This window comes from Trichomonas vaginalis, chromosome I (genome assembly GCF_026262505.1).
Source record: "Trichomonas vaginalis G3 chromosome I, whole genome shotgun sequence".
NCBI lineage: Eukaryota > Parabasalia > Trichomonadida > Trichomonadidae > Trichomonas > Trichomonas vaginalis.
In genome coordinates this window covers 4161794-4182546 of record NC_067203.1, presented here as the reverse complement: position 1 = coordinate 4182546, position 20753 = coordinate 4161794, and the positions used below count along the sequence as shown (strand labels likewise).

The 20753-nt window shown below is 31.6% G+C and overlaps 12 protein-coding genes across 12 annotated transcripts, besides 1 other annotated feature; 9 read left to right on the top strand and 3 right to left on the bottom strand.

Moving 5' to 3' along the window:
• Positions 1–340: 340 nt before the first annotated feature.
• TVAGG3_0926590 (uncharacterized protein) lies at positions 341–2828 on the bottom strand (the record flags this gene model as incomplete). The annotated part of the gene is made up of 1 exon (XM_001323124.1): positions 358–2802. The coding sequence occupies one exon, from the start codon at positions 2800–2802 to the stop codon at positions 358–360; it is 2445 nt and encodes an 814-aa protein (XP_001323159.1).
• Positions 2829–3408: 580 nt separating this feature from the next.
• TVAGG3_0926580 (zebrafish dkey-57n24.6 family) lies at positions 3409–6172 on the top strand (the record flags this gene model as incomplete). Its single annotated transcript, XM_001323125.1, has 1 exon — positions 3409–6126. One exon carries the CDS (start codon positions 3409–3411, stop codon positions 6124–6126), a length of 2718 nt encoding a protein of 905 aa, XP_001323160.1.
• A 1643-nt stretch (positions 6173–7815) lies between these two features.
• TVAGG3_0926570 (protein ubiquitination) lies at positions 7816–9189 on the top strand (the record flags this gene model as incomplete). The annotated part of the gene is made up of 1 exon (XM_001323126.1): positions 8052–8987. The coding sequence occupies one exon, from the start codon at positions 8052–8054 to the stop codon at positions 8985–8987; it is 936 nt and encodes a 311-aa protein (XP_001323161.1).
• Positions 9190–9301: 112 nt separating this feature from the next.
• TVAGG3_0926560 (protein ubiquitination) lies at positions 9302–10594 on the top strand (the record flags this gene model as incomplete). The annotated part of the gene is made up of 1 exon (XM_001323127.1): positions 9302–10594. The coding sequence occupies one exon, from the start codon at positions 9302–9304 to the stop codon at positions 10592–10594; it is 1293 nt and encodes a 430-aa protein (XP_001323162.1).
• Positions 10595–10999: 405 nt separating this feature from the next.
• On the top strand, positions 11000–11528 carry TVAGG3_0926550 (U7 snRNA binding; the record flags this gene model as incomplete). The annotated part of the gene is made up of 1 exon (XM_001323128.1): positions 11025–11363. One exon carries the CDS (start codon positions 11025–11027, stop codon positions 11361–11363), a length of 339 nt encoding a protein of 112 aa, XP_001323163.1.
• A 342-nt stretch (positions 11529–11870) lies between these two features.
• On the top strand, positions 11871–12672 carry TVAGG3_0926540 (alpha- and gamma-adaptin-binding protein p34 family; the record flags this gene model as incomplete). The annotated part of the gene is made up of 1 exon (XM_001323129.2): positions 11871–12602. One exon carries the CDS (start codon positions 11871–11873, stop codon positions 12600–12602), a length of 732 nt encoding a protein of 243 aa, XP_001323164.1.
• A 110-nt stretch (positions 12673–12782) lies between these two features.
• Positions 12783–13321, bottom strand: TVAGG3_0926530 (F5/8 type C domain containing protein family; the record flags this gene model as incomplete). Its single annotated transcript, XM_001323130.2, has 1 exon — positions 12866–13294. One exon carries the CDS (start codon positions 13292–13294, stop codon positions 12866–12868), a length of 429 nt encoding a protein of 142 aa, XP_001323165.1.
• Positions 13322–13530: 209 nt separating this feature from the next.
• On the bottom strand, positions 13531–14441 carry TVAGG3_0926520 (MYB protein-related family; the record flags this gene model as incomplete). Its single annotated transcript, XM_001323131.1, has 1 exon — positions 13927–14397. The coding sequence occupies one exon, from the start codon at positions 14395–14397 to the stop codon at positions 13927–13929; it is 471 nt and encodes a 156-aa protein (XP_001323166.1).
• Positions 14442–16181: 1740 nt separating this feature from the next.
• TVAGG3_0926510 (uncharacterized protein) lies at positions 16182–17535 on the top strand (the record flags this gene model as incomplete). The annotated part of the gene is made up of 1 exon (XM_001323132.1): positions 16197–16736. One exon carries the CDS (start codon positions 16197–16199, stop codon positions 16734–16736), a length of 540 nt encoding a protein of 179 aa, XP_001323167.1.
• Positions 17536–17854: 319 nt separating this feature from the next.
• On the top strand, positions 17855–18379 carry TVAGG3_0926500 (protein of unknown function (DUF3447); the record flags this gene model as incomplete). Its single annotated transcript, XM_001323133.1, has 1 exon — positions 17855–18379. One exon carries the CDS (start codon positions 17855–17857, stop codon positions 18377–18379), a length of 525 nt encoding a protein of 174 aa, XP_001323168.1.
• Positions 18380–18492: 113 nt separating this feature from the next.
• TVAGG3_0926490 (myotrophin family) lies at positions 18493–19212 on the top strand (the record flags this gene model as incomplete). The annotated part of the gene is made up of 1 exon (XM_001323134.1): positions 18493–19212. The coding sequence occupies one exon, from the start codon at positions 18493–18495 to the stop codon at positions 19210–19212; it is 720 nt and encodes a 239-aa protein (XP_001323169.1).
• Positions 19213–19235: 23 nt separating this feature from the next.
• Positions 19236–20539: a mobile genetic element.
• Positions 19332–20459, top strand: TVAGG3_0926480 (Mariner transposase; the record flags this gene model as incomplete). Its single annotated transcript, XM_051252433.1, has 1 exon — positions 19332–20459. The coding sequence occupies one exon, from the start codon at positions 19332–19334 to the stop codon at positions 20457–20459; it is 1128 nt and encodes a 375-aa protein (XP_051078007.1).
• Positions 20540–20753: the final 214 nt, after the last annotated feature.

Sequence of the window (20753 nt, the reverse complement as noted above, 5' to 3'; positions counted from 1 at the left end):
AGATTATTAAAATCGAACATAAATGATATAATTAGCCATTTTATCTCATAAAAATTATTTTCTTCTCATACACTGAACTGAAAAATCAGGCTCAAAAAATTCTTCAAAATGAAATTGCTATTATCGAAGCTTTCATGATTGCAATCTCAATAAAATGGAATGTAAGCCTATAATATGTATTCATAGTGTAAACTTTGGGTGATTTTATAAATATTTTGAAAGTGGAGGGCGATCAATAGAGCTTTAAGTAATGTGAATAGCAAATGTCAGACACAAAAACCTTTTGGGAATGACAATATTTTATTTTGTGTTATATATTAAAAAATATTTAAAAAAAAAACTCACATTTTTAAAACATTATAAGCCTTCATCACTGTAATAGCTGTAGTCTCCATCATTGTTTTGGATTGGTTGTTGAGCAGGTTTTGCGGATTTCTTAGCAGAAGAGTAAGATCCGTATGTTCCGCTCTTTGAATAAGAATAAACTGGTTGTTCTTCTTCTTCATCAGTATATGAATAGTCATCAGGTTGATCTTGTATTGGTGGCGGAGGTTTCCTTTGGGAAGATCGAGTTGAATAACTATTTGTTCCTTGTTTCGAGTAATTGCCGGATTTGGAATAGACACCTGATTTGGAATATGTTCCTGATCTGGAATACGTTCCTGAATGATGAGCAGAATATTGAGATTTCGCTTGTGGTTTAGAGGCCGCTGGAGGAACATTATCAGCATCTTCTTCGTAATCGCTGTAGTAGCTATCATTTTCTTCAATTACAGGCATCTTAGAAGGCTGTGGCTTTTGTGATGAAGATTTATAGGATTCATAAGTTCCGTAAGTATCTTTCTTACTCTGGGAATCTTGTGTTCTCTGTGATGCAGCTGATTTCTTGGCAGAACGTTGAGAATCCTGTGTTCCAGTATTCCTATTTTGAGAATCTTGGGTTCCAGTATTCTTTCTTGATGATTCCTGAGTAGGTGTCTTCTTTGATGATGATTGGGTTGTATTTCTCTTACGGCTTGAGTAAGAATGGTCAGATTCCATCGTTGGATTCTCATCATCGTCAATCTGTGCTGAAACGTTACGAGATTTGATCTTCTTCGAGCCATTCGAGTTCAAAGAGTCTTCACTACCAAGGAATAACTTGGCATCGAAGAATGGTCTGTCTGGATTTGGATCAACTTCTGGAGAACCAGGTTTTTCAGAAGGAGATTTCGGTTTTTCTGAATTTCTGGTTGAATGTCTTGAAGATCTTGAACCTGCAGATTCCATCTCAATTTTTTCTTGGTTAATTGAGTCAGGATGCTGCGAATGCTTTGAGCTACGTGATGAAATAGAACTATCAGATTCGAAATCACCATTAAGTGACTCTGATTCACTGCTGATAAGTTCTTTGTTCTGGCTGGCTTGTAACAAGGCTGTTTCAAGAGCCAAAACAACTGGGAAGTAAAGAGGATGTGATTCTTCACGACGGAATGGATTGATTCTGATAATCGTGAAAATTGCATCATGATGCTCTTTGAAAATGGCAGCAATGAGCTCATTCTCTTCATGGACGACAGAATCGAGTTTGAATTGCTTTATCTCTTTGATCTTGTCAATTATCTCGAAAGTGAGTTTTCTTGTGTTACTTTCATCTTTCTTCTTCTGAAGCTCCTTCCACATTGCGATCATCTTGTTGCGCAACCTGTCTGCGTGGGATTTGTTCGCAAGTGTTGCATTCTGAAGAAGCGACATGAAAATCAAAGTCCAGAAGAACAAAAGTGGCTCAGAACCCTTTGTTTCGTCAAGGGTTTTGAGGGCAACTTGGAGAACGTAACGAGCTCCGCCATTCATATCCATGATATGTCTGAAAATGGCCATAACGTCGTTCTGTCTAAGTAATGGGATGTTCTTGTAAACCCAAAGTGGGTCGAGTAAGAAAATGAATCTTCCGAGCAATTCAGGCCATGATCTTTCTTCAATTGGGTTCGAAAGCTGTAAAGCGCAAACTTTTGACCTTATATATGGTGAAAGCAATTTTCTAGTATGTAAAACTGCAAGTAGGTCGTTTGCATCTTTAGATGATAAAGTTGGAATTGAAAGAATTACGTCAACTAAAGATGTATCGTTTTCTGTAATGAGAGAACCAAACTGTTCTTCTGATTCTATATGAAATGCTTGAAGAAGTTGCTTTGGAATGCCTTTTGCAAAGTTAATTGGTTCAACATCTTGAGAAATTTGTAATACGCCGAGTTTCTGTTCGCCGTTGATGACATAGAGTTTGCTATCTGCTGTAAGACGTTCCCATGTATCGATATGGCATTGAATTGTCTGTGTTTCTGTTTGGATTGTTAATCTGCTGTCAAGACTGAAAATGGCTTTGCAAGGGATTGCATCGATAGCACCGTTTGGTTTATATTGGCCATCAACAGCGCTGTAAGCAATTTTAAGGGGATCTGTAAATAATGAGTGATAATTTTTGTCTTTTAATCCTGGAATCAATGCTGCTGCCATTTGTCTAACGTATTCACTTTTGAATGATTTGTTTCCTTCAATTTGTTCGGCTAATGAACGAATCATTGGTACGTTTTTGCGTTTAAAAAGACGAGGAATATGATGATTGATGATGGTTCCATCAGGAGCTAATGTTAATGGACGAATTATCCCCTGAACCATCTCAGGTTCGTATTGAACTTGTGGAATTTGGGCTTCAAACTTTATATTCTCATCATTATCAAAATTAAATGATGTATTCTGATCATAAATAGAACTGTCTGTTTGAACATCCTTGTTCTCATATATATTCAACACTGTAGGAATCATTTTTTTGATTCTAAACCGTTACGTTTAAACTTCTAGAAATAAAGAGCTTTGAGATTTAAAATATAGACATGTCATTTGATTAAATTTAAAATTTGTCGCTAATATACATACAAAAAATCAATTCTTCAAAAGTATCCAATTTAATTTAAGATGGAATCAGCATCTCCTAGTATAAATTTATGCTCAAATCAACAAATTTCATCTAAATACTTCTCATAATAGATTTGTACTATATTTTGAGCTTATTTCGAAGAGTTTTTGCTTACAAAATGGAATATAGGCCATGACAAAGTACCAAAACCTTATAATTTATCAATTAAATAATATGCTCCGTTTTTGGAACATAAATTAAGAAATATAATTGAATTAATCTTAATCAACATTTATATGTCATATATAATAAAAATAAATCATACAACTTCTTTTAATTATATATTTCATAGGTACTAAGCCAGTGATATTGTTTTTGTCTGAATTTGAATCTGATTTGATATTTTCACTTGATGTTATCTGTGAGAATATCTTACTTATCTAAATACCGTTCTAATTATTGAGTTTTTAAATTATGATGAAGAGCAACTTTGTACGTTACTAAAAAAATTCAGAATGAAGGGGAAAAAGAACGTCAAAGGCGCGCAACAGCCAGACGTCCCTGTCGTTTTAGACTGCTGTGGTGTTGATGTAAATGATCCTAATGGAAACCACACAGTTAATTTTACATTTACTGTTGAAGCTGAAGAAGATCCTTCAAAACCATTCGAAGGTGATTTAGATTTTCAATTTCCACATCAACTAGGCAAAGCAGTCAAGCCACCAAAAATCGAAACTGGTCACCCAACTACAAAATGGGTTACAACAATGCCCGTTAATATTGATGATGCATTTATCAATCAAATTCGCGAGAAAAGATTACTTTATAAGATCGTATTCCTCTACAAATCAGCGGCCCATGGCAAGCCACCTCCAAAAGGAGCAGCAGCCGGAAAGAAAGGAAATGATAAATCCCAAACACATGTTACAAATCATACATTCTTCATTGATGCAACATGCCTTCTCGTTAGAGGTGGCAGATTTAAACCGTTTTTGACATATACTGCTTCCTGTGTACCTCCTTCGTTTACATCATTCAAGATAACGATTTCTATTGATCATCCTCTACTTAGCGATGCTCAAATACGTCGTCATCAGCCAACAGTCTGTTTCATCAAAGGCGTTCATCAACTTCCAAATTCTCCTTTATCTTACGAAGAGCTCGCAGCATCATGCCTTGGTCCATTTATTGTTCTTAAGACTGCAACTCCTCAATACACATGTTGTACGATGCCTGGAACTCACGCATCAGATATCAAAATGAATATAGCCGTAATGTTCTGGCAAACGCCATCTACAGACGTATCCATCGAACTACACGACAGAGACATTGAAAGTCCTGAAATTTCTGCTATCGTTGGTTCCTCATTTGTCGTTCCAGATCAAACAGCCAAGCAACCGAAGCAAGAAGCTCTCAGTTTCGATCAAATCCTTGGAGTTAAGAAAGAGCAGAATACGATCAGACCATACGCAGAGCTTACTTTCCCACTCAAAACTGGAAGATTCATGATTCCTTTCACTCCTGTCCAAACTTCTAATACAGTTATCATGCCAGGCGCTTATACTACATCAGGAACATATATGTCCATTGAAGTTGAGTCCATGAAGGAAACTGTCCCTCAAATGGCCGTCCAACAAGTTACAACTCCTCCATCAAAAGCAAAAGCGCAAGAAAAGCCGCATAACGCAAAAGATGACAAAAACCAGCAGAAGGTTACATTCAATACACGTCGTGTTGTCATTATAGCTCATGGCAATCTTATCCAGAAAGAGAAACTGTTCATGGATGGTCTCCAAATGAACATTGTTCGTATCAACGCTGAAGCATTTAAACAAAAAGACATTGCAACGGTTTCAAGCATGAAACTCGAAAAAGAAGATGTTCCAGCGATTTCTGGGTTCATCATGATGACTGGAGAGTTCGAAGTTACTATATTAGAAATGATAGAAAACACAGATGCTTCAACACAAATCCATAACTACTTGAAATATCCTCCAGGAGGAAACATTGATGTTTTATGTGATGAAAATCAAGTTTACAAAAGCCCAAGATTATATGGAACTTTGGACTGCGCTGTTAAGAAATTCAAGCTGGCAACAACGCTGGGACAATTGTTACTTGATCCGCAATTGTACGTACATAACTCTCATCTCGCAAATTGTTTCAAAGTCTGCAATACTTTGAAGAGAATTGAATCCGCAAAAAGTTTGGCAGAATTTGACACAGAAAACTTATGGCCACTTCAGGCAGATATAGAGATGTTGAATGCCAAATGTGGTATGTTATTGTCCCTTGATGAGCTTTCATTCCCTCCGCGCGATCCAGAAGCAGAATCCGCAAAATCAAAGGAATTAATCAGAATGAAATCAATGGAAAAACTGACAGTTGAAGAAGAAGCGCCATTGAATTATGTTCCTTTGAAGAAGGAAACTGTTGAAGTCAAGGACCATACACTTGAATACTATCAGCAGAAGAACATGGAGACAATCAGGATGCTTGAAGAGAAGAACAGAGTCCAGAAAGCAATTATTTCCGGTGTTGACGATGATGACACTTTAATTGTCAAAGATGGCAAAACAGAAATTCCTCCAAACTTCTATCCAGATAAGCCTGAACCATATGTTTCTTTGGCAGCAACAACATCAGGACCAGCACTCGCCAAAATGTTCAGACAAGAAGATGGAACAGAAATCAGAGATGGCGTCAAATTCAACAATTACGCAAATACAAAAACATATTTGCAAGATCCAATTTCACTAAAAGTTGATGTTAACCATGATCCTTGGGATAAAGGAGATAAACCACTTTGCACAGGTGCTGAACGACTCTTCGCTGATGTAAGAGGTCCTCTATATGATCAATACAACCCTGTTTGCAAACCAGGTGGTTATTTCTCTCAACAAAAGTCAATTTTCATTGATGAAGAATATAATGACAAGAAAAGTAATAAGCCGGAATACATTACTAAAGGAATTAACCACAGCCAGAAGTTCAACGCCGTTGTGGCTCCTGCCGGTAAGAATGAAGAAATCCTGGGAAGAACAGTTGCTCCTGGAACATTAAATATTCAAGAACCTTGGCAGCCTCAAGATTCAAATGTCAAAAATAACGATTTGGCAAATAAGCCGAGATTTAATACTATGTTCAAGGCACCAATAAAGAAAGGTACAACTGATAGTGCTTATGTTGCAAAACTTGTTCCAACATTCCCTACTCCAAAACCCGGATTTTAATTTTATTATTTATTTTTTATTTTTATTATTATTAATTTGTTTAGTGTTATTACAAAGTCTAAATAGTTCTATAAAGATTATTTGTTTTATAAATTCTGTTTTCATTTTAATAATATCTGAAAGAATTCAAACTCGATTTTAAAGAATATGCTATATTGAATTACTACATAGTATATTTTTCAAGTATTATATAGATATATGACACATTTTTGCAGGACTATAAAAAATATTCAAGAACAAATTAATTTTCGGATTAAAAAACGGGCTCACATAATTTTTGGATGCAAATTGGAAGTTAGGGTATGAAAATTATTCATTCAAAAAGAGAAAAAAAAATATAAAAATTAAATTTCTAAAAATTTATAGATTTAACATATATATATTCAAAAATAGAGACAAAGGAAGGAGTTAAAATGGTACAATTGAAAACACATTGTAAAGAAATTGATTTAGAAAGTCAGGTAACTGGAAAAATGATGTGTTGTATTTAAGATTGATAACATCGTGAAGGAAGAAGTAGATATGCATGGCAACAAATGATATTACGAGGGAAATTCTAGAATAAAAATCATCTGACAAAGCAATGAAGATGAATGGTAAATAATACGATGACACAGCGAAAAGGAATACCAAAAATACTGCTGGACTCTTTCTTGTGTAGTAATATAAAATTGCAAAAGAAAATTGATCAAGAAAATCTGTTATAGGTGATATATATCCGATTAACCAACAAATTAATACAATATATATTATGAATAATAAAAAGTCTGCCTGTCTTTTAATGAAATACGAAGATTCTAAATAGTAAAGGTATCTTAAAAACGATAAATTAGTTACCCAATTGCCAAATCTGCCTGGTTTGAATAAGAATAATGACGTAAAGAGTCTCCAATATTCATGCTTTTGAAATATCAGGTCTTTGTTGAAATAAAGAGAATAGTAGTCAAATTTCCCTACGTACGTAGCAATGCCAATTGATATAAGCGCTGCATACCATAAAAAACATATAGGAGCATTTGAAAATTTCATTTTTTGTCACTTTTGGTTGTGATAAATAATATCAAGAAATCATAAAGATTTGTACACGATAAGGTTTCTTATGTTTTTGAAATAGAGATTATCAGAAGAACCTGGAATATCAGGGAATAATTATTGCTCATCATAGTAATTTGCAAGTTGTCTAGATTTCTAATAAAAATAGAAGTGGAACTCATTCTACTGCGCTCTTCTTTTTCGTAACTCTCCAAAATCAAAAAAAAATAAAGCATATTGTTCTATTTTTCTTATTTTCCTAGAAATACTTTGTTTAGGACCTTAATTAGGCTCCCATTATTTATTTAGAATCTGTCATTAAAATCAAAACGGTTATTCAAAATTATTTTTCAATTTTTTCCTCTATATGAGTAATTATTTAAAGAAGTATGACGATTATATAGGAGCATACGAAAGACTCTTCCACTTGAAGTTAAACGAGTCTGCCGAAGATATTTTTATTTTGGTCAACTCAATCTTAGTCACCAAGTATAAAATGCCACTCAAAACACTTATTAAGAGCATACTTCAAGCAATCAAAAGCAATTTCCGATCTCATGAGCTTTATATTAAGCTTCTTAATCAAATTTTTACCACTTATCCATTAGAATCTAAAAACGCATTTCGAAGTAATACTTTATATAAAATAGCATGTTCTTTATATTTAAAAATACAAAATGACCATGAAACTATTATTGCTTCGAAGGGCTACAGTGATTTTTATTTAAAATTCAATCAAATTCAAGATTATATAATACATGATCGAATTGATTTGTTTAAAGAATTTATAATCAATAAAGCAATAGATGAAATTCTTATTCACACACCCAATTTCTATTTAAAGCCTTCTGATATATCAATGGGTTCTGAAGAAACATTTTCTTCACCTCTTGATGCATGTTGCTATTTTGGTTCTGTCAATATTTTTTATTTTTTTTATCTCAAATTTAAAGGCTGAAATCACTCAAGAATCCCTTCATTTAGCTTGTGTGGGTGGAAATACAGATATTATCAACGAATGCCTGAAAGAAAGACAAATAGATGAAAAATGTATACAATTCATTGCTGAGTCACATAATAATAAATTGCTCGAATACATTATTGACAGAAATTTGTTCGATTTTTCATCACCTTTTACGGAAATTGAATTTGACCAAATTATTGATTCACGAAACTTAAAATTTGTCTTTCTTATATCTGAGATAAATCAAAATTCAATAATTCCATGGGGTGCAGGATTCCCAGAAACCCTTGAATACTTAACTGAGTGCAAATTTGAATTCAATACCAAAAATAAGTATGGAAAAAATGCTCTTCTTTATGCTTTAGAAAATAAATGCATGGAAACTGTAAAATATTTGATTTCAAATGGTGTGGATGTCAATATTAAAGATAGAAAAAGAAAATCTGCTCTTTGTTATGCAGCAAAAAGTGATTGCAAAGAAGCAGTAGAACTTCTAATTTCACATGGAGCTGAAATCAAATCAAAAAGTGGGTACCTTAGATTTACTACGGGAGCAATTGATAAAAATGCTTTTCATTATGCAGTTAAAAATAAAAACGGAGAAATAATAGAGCTTCTTAATTCACATGGTGCTGATTTTATACCTTTTATAAAAGAAGCAATAGCATCTGAAGATAAAGAAGGAATTGAATTTTTTATTTCTCGTGGTTTTGATATCAATACAAAAGATATAGATGGCAGAACACCTCTTCATCTTGCCACAGTATTCCATCAACGAGAAATGGAAGAATTCCTTATTTCACATGGTGCAGATATCAATATAGAAGATAACCATGGATACACACCTAATGATCTAAAATGCTAAAAATTCCTTTGTGGATTTGGAGTGATTTTGCTGAGAATTAGTCCAACTCTCTTATATCTGATGGAAGATTTTAATAAAAACTAAAGTACTGATTGAAATTGAATCTTATTATCATATTCATATAAGTAAATCATATGAGGAGGGAAAAAAACATCTCCTTGAAATTTGATGGTTTTTAAATAACTTTCACTTCACTTTCCCGAAAGCTCCTCAAGAACTTGAATATGAACATATGTTAATCCTATTTTCTCTATTTTAAAGGTTATTTTGCGAAGTAAAAAAAATGCCATAACATTCTAAATTTTGAAATTTTGATGGCATCAATTGATTATGATTCGTATGCTAGAACAGTTTGTAATTGGTACAATGACGAAGATTTCATTGGGATGAGAACGATCCCGGAACTCACGAAGATCTTGGACCTTTGCGTTTTATCGCCAAAACAATTTAATACAATATTTGAAATCATAAGTAATAAATTTAACATTTCAGAAGCATTATGTATCCTACAACATTCTCAGATTGGTGCGCTTGAAAACGTTGAATTGGCAATTGGTTTATTGGAAACTATTTCAAGAATTTTTAACATCAAAATAATTCACAATATTTGCACATATTTAAAAAGAGAAAATTCACGTGATAAAGCAAAAATTGGAAACTATCAATCGAGAATATTGAAATATAATAAAAATGCTGCTGATTTTGAGAAAATTTACGCAGTTCTAAGGCTTGCATCAGAAGATAATGATCAAAACACTTTAAATCTGGTGTCTGAGTATGGATACATTAATGTGAAAGATGAGAATGGAAAGACATGTCTTCATCATGCGGTTTATGAAAATAATCTCAAATTACTAAAATATCTTTGTTCTACAAGAAACATTGATCTTAATGCAAAAGATTCATATGAAAATTCAGCTCTGCATTATGCAATTCAAAATCAATACAACGATTGTCTCCAATATCTCTGTTCGCGTCCAAATATTGATATTAATGCCAAAGATATGTCTGGTGAAACAATTCTACATCATGCAATAAAGAATAAAGATCTCCAAAGTATTTATTACATTTGTTTAATAAAAAAATTTAATATTAATGCAAAAAACAACGCAGGAAAAACAGCTCTACATTATGCAGCTTTTGTAAATGATACAAACATTCTTCATTTTATTTGTTCAAAACCAAAGATCAATATTAATGAAAAAGCAAACTCTGGAATGACAGTTCTTCATTATGCAGCCAAAAGAAGAGATTTAAATATGGTTAAATACCTCTTATCTTTTTCAAACATCGATCTTTATGCAAAAGATAATAACAATCATACAATTCTTCATTATGCAGCTCTGAATACTGATGTTGAGGTCATCAAATATCTCTACTCTACTTTTAATCTAAGTATGAATGCAAAAGATAATTATGGTAAAAATCCTTTTGATTGCGTACCATCTAATAACAATAACAATTTTGTAAAGAAATATATTAGCCAAATTTTAAATATTGAATGGTCGCCCTATCTCGGGAGTTTAAGCTATTACAGACCTGATGAAATAAAATATAGTGAAGAACGTGGTTTTTATTCGTCCAATGACTTTACGGAAAAATATTGAAGATTTTCAATTAAATTATAGAATTGAACATCAGGAAAAAGTTCATATGTATAGACTGAAAAAAAAGATCTGAGGAACCTTTTTGTAAGTCTGCACGAAAGTGGTATTCCTGACATTTGTCTCCAACAACAAAAATAAAATAAAAACTTCCACTAAAACTTGATTTATAATATTTAAATATATCATGAAACTGGCTCAACTTTATATATTCTTCATGATATTTATGGAAAAACAAATCATAAATAATCTTTAGAACAAAAAAGAATATAGTACTATCTTGATTCTGAAAAATTTCCTATATATATTGAGTAATTTTGAAAGTAATATATGTAAAAAAATGTAAAATATTTTGATGCTAAATCTAGTGATTCAGGGAAAAGAGTCAAATTCACAAATTTGACGAAGTGAAAACCTTTTTTTTCTCAAAATTATGTCGAACGGAATTCCAATAAAACTTCTTCATGAAGCAACGAATTTTGTTGTTGAAATCCATCTAAACACAGGTGACTCATATCGAGGCACCCTAAAATATGTGGAAGACAACATGAACTGTTGGTTGACTAATGTTGTTCACACTCAGAAAGACGGACAACAAATAAAGTTCGATAAAACATATGTTCGAGGATCCAACATTCTTTATTTTGATCTCCCAGAAATGCTTCTTAATGCAAGATTATTCAAAACTGGAGAAACTGAAGTTAAAAAGAAATACAGTGGTAAGTTAAGAAGAACATTCATGACAGTTAAAGTACGAAAACAATCAAAGTAAGTTTAAATGACTTAATCGAAAATTTTACATCTTAGCAATTTTCTTACCTTTACTGCGATGCAGAGATTGGTTGTAGATTTTATGTTACAAATTTCAATTTTTATCCTGTATAATTCCATTTTTATAAATGTTTTGTTATTAACTTTAAAATTTTTACAAATCCACATAAGGCCCCAAAAATTTACGTGATTACAAATAGATATAAATATGAATTGAATATAAATCATAGTTATTGAAATTCAATTTCGTTAATACCTAAGAGAAATTGCATATTGTGGTCGCCTATTCATACATCTGGAGAATGTATGTATATTTTACATTAGCCAATAGATAGAAAGGTCATTTTCTATCGATATTTTTAGCATTATTTGTTTCTTGGTCAAGCCAACAACAAAAAAATACATTTGTTTCATGTGTAAGTATATGAAATGAGTTTCGTATTCCCCAAGTATTCTGAAATAGGGGGATGGTCTAATTTTATTTAGGGGGATAGCATTCAAAAAACAAATGTCGAACAAGCTTTGTATTATTCCTATTGGCGATTATGCTCCAATGCAAGACTTCATTACAGCCATCACAACCGATGGAGAAACAATCCCTATCAAAAACAAGTACTTTGAATGCGAAATTAAAGTTGATATGAATTATAAGAACAAACCTGTTGCAGTTATTTGGGTAGGTTTTGCCAGATTCGTTGATATGATGCCTCCAAATGCTGAAAAATTCCAAGATTGTGAGCTCAGACTCATTTTAAGAGTCCTTGAAGATGGTGACCAAGAAGAAGTTCCAGCGAAAATTTCTGATTGGGAAGTAGAATCAATGGCAGAAGTAATAAATATCAGAATGTCTACAATTGAAGAAGAATTAAAGAATTTCCGTTCTGGAAAAGCACGCTCATCTCTTTTAGATGAGGAACAGCAACCAGCAGGTACACGTATTATGGAATCATTAGAACTTGTTGATTGGCCGATTAAGATGTCAGCAGGCAAACCAAGAATGGAACAAAGAATTGAGCAAATGGTCGCATTACTTAAATCAAATGACCCAGAATGCGAGAACTTCGATCAAGCTCTTAGCATCATGATGGAATTGAAGGATCAAATACCGAAATTACCAGACGCTGAACGCCATAAATATGCCGCAGCTGTTGCACTTGCTTTTGGCGAAATGCTCGGTGTAGGCGATGAAGAAGAAGAGCAAGCCGAAGAAGGTGCGGCTGCCCAAGAACCAAACCAATAAAATTGTGTATCAAAATTTTTTTTTGTAATGGGCCAATCTTTTCAAATACTCATAAATCATTATTGTTATGAATATGTTACAATAATTATACTTAAATGTTATGAAATTTAAGAAATTTCAATAATCAGAGCTTTCAATCAAACGATACATTACTTAAGCTACAAAACATGTTGCAAAAGAACTATTTGAGTAATAAATTTTATAAAAAATACTTTATCTAAAATATGGTAAAAGATCTAGGAATATGTATATAAAAAAAGAGCTTAGACGCAGAAAGCGTACATCTTTGAAATGCAGACGCCAGAACCTCCAAAATTCTCAAGGCATCTAACTGTAATATATTCAGCAGGAACTGGCTGATCAAGATCGAAGAAGTGTTCACCGGCTCTATGTTCAAGTGTAACGTGTTTAACAACTTTCATGTCTTTTGGATCTGTTCCAAGGAGGAATTCTATTTCTTTTGGATTTTGGTTGTTTTCACCATGAAGATAAAGACCAACACGACGAATGTTATATTGCTTGTCGAATTTCAATGTGAGATGCTGTGGAAGACTCTGATAATAGCTACTGAACCAAACAAATGTTGGATCGCGTAATAAAATATTAAGAGCACGACTCTCGTGGTGATATTGAGATGAAAACTCATAAACTGTTGCACCGTTTGGTCCTACACAAAGGTTTTTGTACTGCATTCTAAATTTTTGGTTTTTTGTGTCCGTCTGATTTTTTTTTACAGAAAAATTTAAAACATGGTATATTTCGGATTTTTCCTTACAAATGATATTAGCTTATATAATATGCTCTATATACTCAACAATTATTTTCCAAAAAAAATTCAAAATTAAAAAAAAATAATCTGAAAAATTATAAAATGAATATTAAAAAATGAAAAATCGAAAAAATTTGGGGAAAAACGCAAAATTTAAAATACACGAAAGCCATTAATTTTAGGTAAATATAAGTTTTTTTAATATTAATCATGAAATTCTTTAGATTTTGAAAATTGTGAATTTTTTGAAGAAGTCAGTGATGCTGAAATAGTTCACCGTTCCTTCAAACATTCAGATTATATTAGCGATATTCTATAATTTAAATTAGATACGTTATCAAACAATAAAAAGAAGTTAGCTTCAATTATCAAATGATTTGATACTCAACGCGCAATACTTTAATGATTTTGATATGTTTTAACGTAATTAGTCAAAAATTATTGAGGTTCATATAATACAAAATCGTTTATATATATAACAAAGCAATAGCCTGATCAATAAATGGTCAAGCAAAAATCTATAAATGAATGTATCATTCAGTCTATAATTGTATATTATATAGTCCTTGAGGATGGATCTTGATTTTGTGGATGATGTACCATAAGATCCTCAATACGGGGGACCCTTGGAAATTCAAATACGGGAGGCTTTTCTTTCTTTGGAGGTGGTTGCTTTTTAGTCTTCTTTGCTTTTTTCATTTTTTCTCGTACCAACTGGAAATACCGAATCTTTACCTGATCTCCTGATCTGTTTTTACTTAAAAACTTTGCTATAAAACACCACTTATTTTTATAGGTTTTATGTACTTCGAGTATTGTTTGATCTTCTTCAGGTGTAAACGGTGACATATCTTTGCTTAAAAAACCTTTGTATCTTTCTTCAATTGATCTTGGTTTATGATTTTCTCCAATTATGCGTAAAATAGAGTTCAACGCCCTCTCCTTATCATTAGGATACTTAGCATAATATTTGAGTATAATTTCATCATCTTCTCTGGTAAATCTATGAACAACTTTACCAGTCATTCGCTTCAGTCTAAATTGAGAATGTATTCAATTCACAATCTTTTCATCATCCTTTTATTAATAAAAATCGTATATTTGATCTTTTTTCATTTATTAATGATTATGCACTCCACGAGTGGTCATTCAAATTTTCAAATAGGATTTATCCATTACATCTAGGACATAACGCATAATCATATTATCAATAAAATAAAATTGAATTTTTGATTATTCACAAATCAAGGTTATGGTATCGTGGATATCGAAATGATACTGAACAATAATTCATACGTTTTATAAAAGGAATAAAAATTTAAGTGTAGAGTATTGAATTCTAATAAAAATTTCAACAGACTAGATTTGAACCAAAATCAACACCACAAAAGTGTTGGTTTTGTACGTAAAATATCAAGTACAATAAGGGTTTCGTTTTGCTAAAATTGTCACTTTTATAGCTAATTAATTTTTGGTTGTTTTGCGAAACCTAAAAAAAAATTCGATAGTCATGCTTATAGAACCCTCTTGCTATTGTGTCAAAATTGCGAAACCGATAGCAAAAATATCTCGCAATATCAAAAATGAGACATTTGGTGAATTATGCATTATACAGATTGAAAATATGATTTTTGAAAACATATCATAAGGGTTTCGTTTTGCTAAAATTGTCACTTTTATAGCATATTTGTTTTTGGATGTTTTGCGAAACCAAAAAAAAACTATGATATACAATGTGTGTGTAAAGAAAATACTTTATTTACTAGTTAAAAAATCATTTGGTATTGATCAAGTTATTTTTTCTGGATAAGATATTATATGGATAATTGGATAGAAAATACAATTATATAATCTTGTACCTGGTTTAATTAAGCTAATTGTCATCAGAAACTTGTAATTTTTATGAATTTCAGATTTTCTTTTCATTACTGCTTTTCTTAATAGGTCAAGTTCTTATTTACGTTATAAAGTATGATATTTACAAATATCAAGTTATCATGTTTTTTAAGAAATTATGAGAAACAAACAAAAATGAAAAAGATAGGAATAGCAATGAATAGTGATGTGGGTATAGAAAATGTAAGAGATATGAATGCAAAGCAATCAGTATTTAGGATATTGACCATAGATTTCGAAAAAAAAATGCTGCATATTGAGCGAAAACTATGATTATATTATAAGGCTGTCATTTAAAGCATAATGAAACTATTCCCTTTTCATTTTAATCGAATAAGATAGTAAAGATTTTTGAATTAGCTAGAAACTGATGAGATGTTTTCACAAATCAGATTTTTAATCTCTATAATGCATAATTCACTCAATATCTCAATTTTGATATTGCGAGATATTTTTGCTATCGGTTTCGCAATTTTGACACAATAGCAAGAGGATTCTATAAGCATTATTATCAACGTAGAATCTGAATATCATATCAGAAAATGTCGCAAATCTGACATTTACCCGACCAAATAGCAAAAATAATTGAATACTTTTCGCAAAAACCTTAAAAATCGATAAAAATATGAAATATAGATATTAAAGAGACTTTTTATATAATATTCATAAAGATTTTCCAAAAATATGATACCGCAAAATTAAAAAAGTGACGTCTTGAGTGGAGTCAAAGGTCGAAATTGCTAGCTAAATGTTTTTTTAGCGAAATTGCGTATTGTACGTTTTTTTCGCAAAACGAAACCCTTAAGTACAATCGAACACATACAGATATATTTTCGCAAAAAAGCAACAAACGATCAGCCGATCATTTTTGAAAAATCCATTGAGTAATAAAAGTGACAAATTGATGCAATGATTAAATTTCGGTTTTTATGGAACAAATTTCACTATCTGATTTAGCTTTGAAGACATTTAAATCAATAACTCAAGATTACGCACCATACCAGTTAATGACAATGCTTCAAATCTTTAATATTTTCAAAAAAAATTATCATTTGACAAATATTATTGACGAATTTAAAAATATTCTCAACGAACTTGTTCGTTCCAACAAGCTTGTTACACAAACAACAACGAAATACAACTTGATTCGATATTTTTATACGAGCCAAATCCAATCTAAACCGATCGGATTTAAGTCTACCCTAGAAGTGATAGAATTTTGCCGTAAAGAGCTTCTAGAAAGTGATCAAAGCATTGCAAGCCTCTCATCTAAATGCAATTTCCCTTTGAAACAAATCAGATACTCATTAGCAACATGCGAAGCAATTGGACTTGTAACAAGACGCGATACAGGTCCTTTTAAGTCAGCCGTTCTTACCTGGCGTCAAGATCGTGAAAATTCCCTTCCAAATATCATTGATAAAATTAAATCAATGAACGAAGCAGGTCTTGTCGTTAAAAGAGTTTAATTATTTAAAAGAACTACGTACATTTCATTTTTTTACAAAAATAAACAAATAATTTTTTTTGATTAATCAGTTTTTTGTTTTCCATCATCAAGAGTGATGATGAACCTTGCAATTTTCCAGAGGATTGCTTTTGGCCTCACGAACAGATCATGGTATTCATTTCCATTCAAATGTAGAGAAATTTTATTCCAAACTTGTCTATGAAATTCATTATGACAATGCTTGAACGGTAGTATTAATATAAGATATTCAATGAGAACAAGAGTATAACCTTGAGATCTCTTTGAAAACGCAGAATACAATAAAAGTTCAAGAGGACATGCTATTTCAATACAAGCTTTGTAGAATTGAATTTGGTTATCATAGGGTTTTTCATATTCAGAGATTTTTCGAAGATCTTCCGAGAATTTTTCTGAAGATAAAAGTTTGCAAACTTCAGTTGCGTATGTAATTACTAATGATGTAACGAATAAAAGTGAAGAAACTTTGTATTTTGCAAATGAACTCAAGATTATAAAAGAATGTAAAAAATAATTATGATAAATTAAGTCGAATGTAATTTTTTCCTGCTGTTGGATGTATGCAATTCCAACACCGAGATCAAAAATTGCAATTATCCAAAAACTGAACTTTGAGAATTTAAATGGAAACAAAAACGTAAAAGCCGAGAGTACAAACATGGTGAAGTTTGCTACAGTTTGAATAGTTAAATAATTGGGTGCTTCAGTTAAGGATTTGATGATGTTCTCCCGAGCCGGCTTTTCAGGTTTTTCTGTCATTGTTCAAAAATGAACTTAACATAGCATAAAAGAATAAAAGACGACCAAATTTAAAAGATCCTAATGGAAATTGATAATTCTGAATCAAAATATGTATACAAATCGCTCTAATCACTTGGCATAAAATATATTGTATAAAACATGCTTCAAGAGTCGATTTCCAGATAAAATGCCTCTGGATGAAAATCTTATTGATTCAAACTTTTCTATTCTTAGTATATCTTTTTTTTTATGAACTTATTGTTTTATTGCATATATGGCATGACACTTATTTCTCCTAATGAATTTTAAATCAAAATTTATATGGATAAATGCAAATGTCTCCTTTCAAAAAAATTAATGTCCGATCAAGACATTGATCCAAATAAATACAGCAAATTGCGAAGTAAGTACAAATACCACATTGATTCATATAATGCGTTGTATCAGCTAAAAACTGATAAAGAAGAAGAATTAAACGAAATTTACAAAATGATCAAAACAGAAATGATTGAATCAAATAAATATCCACCCCAAAATGCTATCAATGATATTTTTGATATCATCATTTATAATAATCGCTATACAAAGTCATATTTGAAACTTGTTAAACTCATATTTGATGATTCTCATATCAAAGAGTTCAGAGTTTCTGATATTATTTCAGGCATCATGTTTTATAAAGAATATGGAATTAAATTAGACAAATCTGATGATTTCGAAGAATTTAAACCAACAAATCTGGATATTCATACAGAAAATACAATTTACAAAGCAATTATGTATAATAACTTGAAAGCAGATTATATCCATGGTCGGGTAAAGCATATTCATTGCTTGAATTATGTTGTTACCATGGAGCAGTTGATTGTTTTAAATTATTAAGAACTAAATTTAAGTCAGAAATAACTGAAACATGTTTAGAATTTTCATTTTTAGGAAGAAACAAAGAGATCTTGAGTGAATGTTTGAAATATAAAACACCAAATGAAAACTGCATGTTTTATGCAGTTATTTCACACAACATTGATTTTGTTACATTCTTGATGAATGAGTATAATATAGAGATTGATTTAAGATATTGTGAATGGTTTCATAATCTTGAATCATTTTTAGTTTATTTCGATCGCACTAATAATTTTAACAAATGCTTTCTTTTTTCAACCAGATTTAAAATACCATCCTTAAGCGAATATTTTCTTTCACATGGTGCAAATATTAATGAAAAAGATGAATATGGATGCACAGTTCTTCATTATGCAGCAGAAAATTATAGTAAAGAAATAGTCGAATTTATTCTTTCACATGGTGCAAATATCAACGAAAAAGGTAAAAACGGAAAAATCGCTCTTCATTATGCCACAGAAAATTGTAGTAAAGAAATAGCCGAAATTCTACTTTCACATGGTGCAAATATCAATGAAAAAGATAATAGTGGACACACCGCTCTTTTTATTGCAGCAATGTACAATTATAAATTAATAGCCAAACTTCTTCTATCATATGGTGCAAATATCAATGAAAAAGATAATGATGGAAAAATCGCTCTTCATCATGCAGCAGAAAATAATAGTAAAGAAACAGTCGAAGTTCTTCTTTCACATGGTGCAAATATCAATGAAATAGATAATGATGGATACACCGCTCTTTATTATGCAAGAAAGAATAATAATAAAGAAACAGTCGAAGTTCTTCTTTCACATGGCGCAAAAGAATAATGTTCCTATATAAGATGTTAATATAGGGTGTCCAAAGGTGCGTTTAGCACAGCGCTCTATATGAGACTATTAAAGGAGATATATGCTGATTATAAATATATAATAAAAAATATGAATATATGTATATGATGAGTATGTTGTATTTTGGCGCCATGCCGGGATATAAAATGAATTTTGAGACAAGAGGCGGTTTCGCGGGAAATTTTGGCGGGATTTTTTTCATTTTTTTAATGAATCATAAAGAAAACATCCTCGCTCTTGCAAAAAAATGCAAAGACTGTAAAAAAATCTACGAGACATTGGTAAAATGCTTCGGTATGGATGCTCCTAGCTATTCCACTGTAACGTATCATGTTAGGATGTATCACTTCATGAACAAAAAGGCGCCCATCATAAAAATTGACAAAAAATCGCCGGATCAAAGAAAAATCAAAGCAATTCTTCAAGCGCTAGATGAAGACCCAAGAGCATCACTCAGAAGGATAGAGGAGATGACAAAGATACCACGTACAACAGTCAGTTATTATCTGCACAATTATTTGAACTACAAACTAGCGTATACACGTTGGGTTCCGCACAACCTTAATTCAGTTCAAAAAAAATCTAGAGTCCAATCTTCGAAAGAGCTCCTCTCTATATTGGGTGCGTATCAATCCAAGAAGTTTCGCTTTTTAGTAACAGGGGACGAGTCTTGGTTTCAATATGCAACAGAAGCCAAAATCATGTGGATCCCGAAGGATGAAAATCCGCAAACATTCCCGAAGAAAAAAATTGACACACCAATGATGATGTTGTCGGTTTTTTGGGGCGTGAATGGCATCATCGCAATTGATATTCTTCAAAAACCTAATACGATGAATGCTCAGTATCTAATTGACAATGTTCTTACTCAAATTATCAATTCTGATGAGTTTGAGAAATCCAAACAACAAAAACAAAAGTTTGCAATTCATTTTGATAATTCAAGAGTTCACAAAAGTCATAAGGTAATGAATTACTTGGTGGAAAACAATGTCAAAGTTGTTCCAAACCCAATTTATTCACCTGATATTGCACCCTCTGACTTTTATTTATTCGGCACGCTAAAAAAGAGAGCTGAAGGACGCGAATTCGCGAGTCCAGATGATCTTGAAAATTTTGTAAGAGAGCAATTTGAGCAATTTTCTCATGATGATTTAAAGCGTGTCTTTCAAGCCTGGATCGATCGCTGCGAACGCGTGATTGAATCCAATGGTGATTATATTTAAATAAACTTTATATATATGTAACTTGTTTATTTCTATTCGCAGTATTCAGGTTTGTGCTAAACACACCTTTGGACACCCTATATTTCTTTTCTGATATATTCGATCAAGAATAAATAGAAAATCATATTGTTATTTTGTTATTAATTTTTTTTTTGATCAACTTACTGCTCTAAATAAATACAATGAATTGATAAGTATATATAAATACTATTTCTATACAAACATTGCGCTATATCAGCTAAAAACGAAAAATAAAGAAGAATTAAATAATGATTTAGAAATAAAGATTATAAA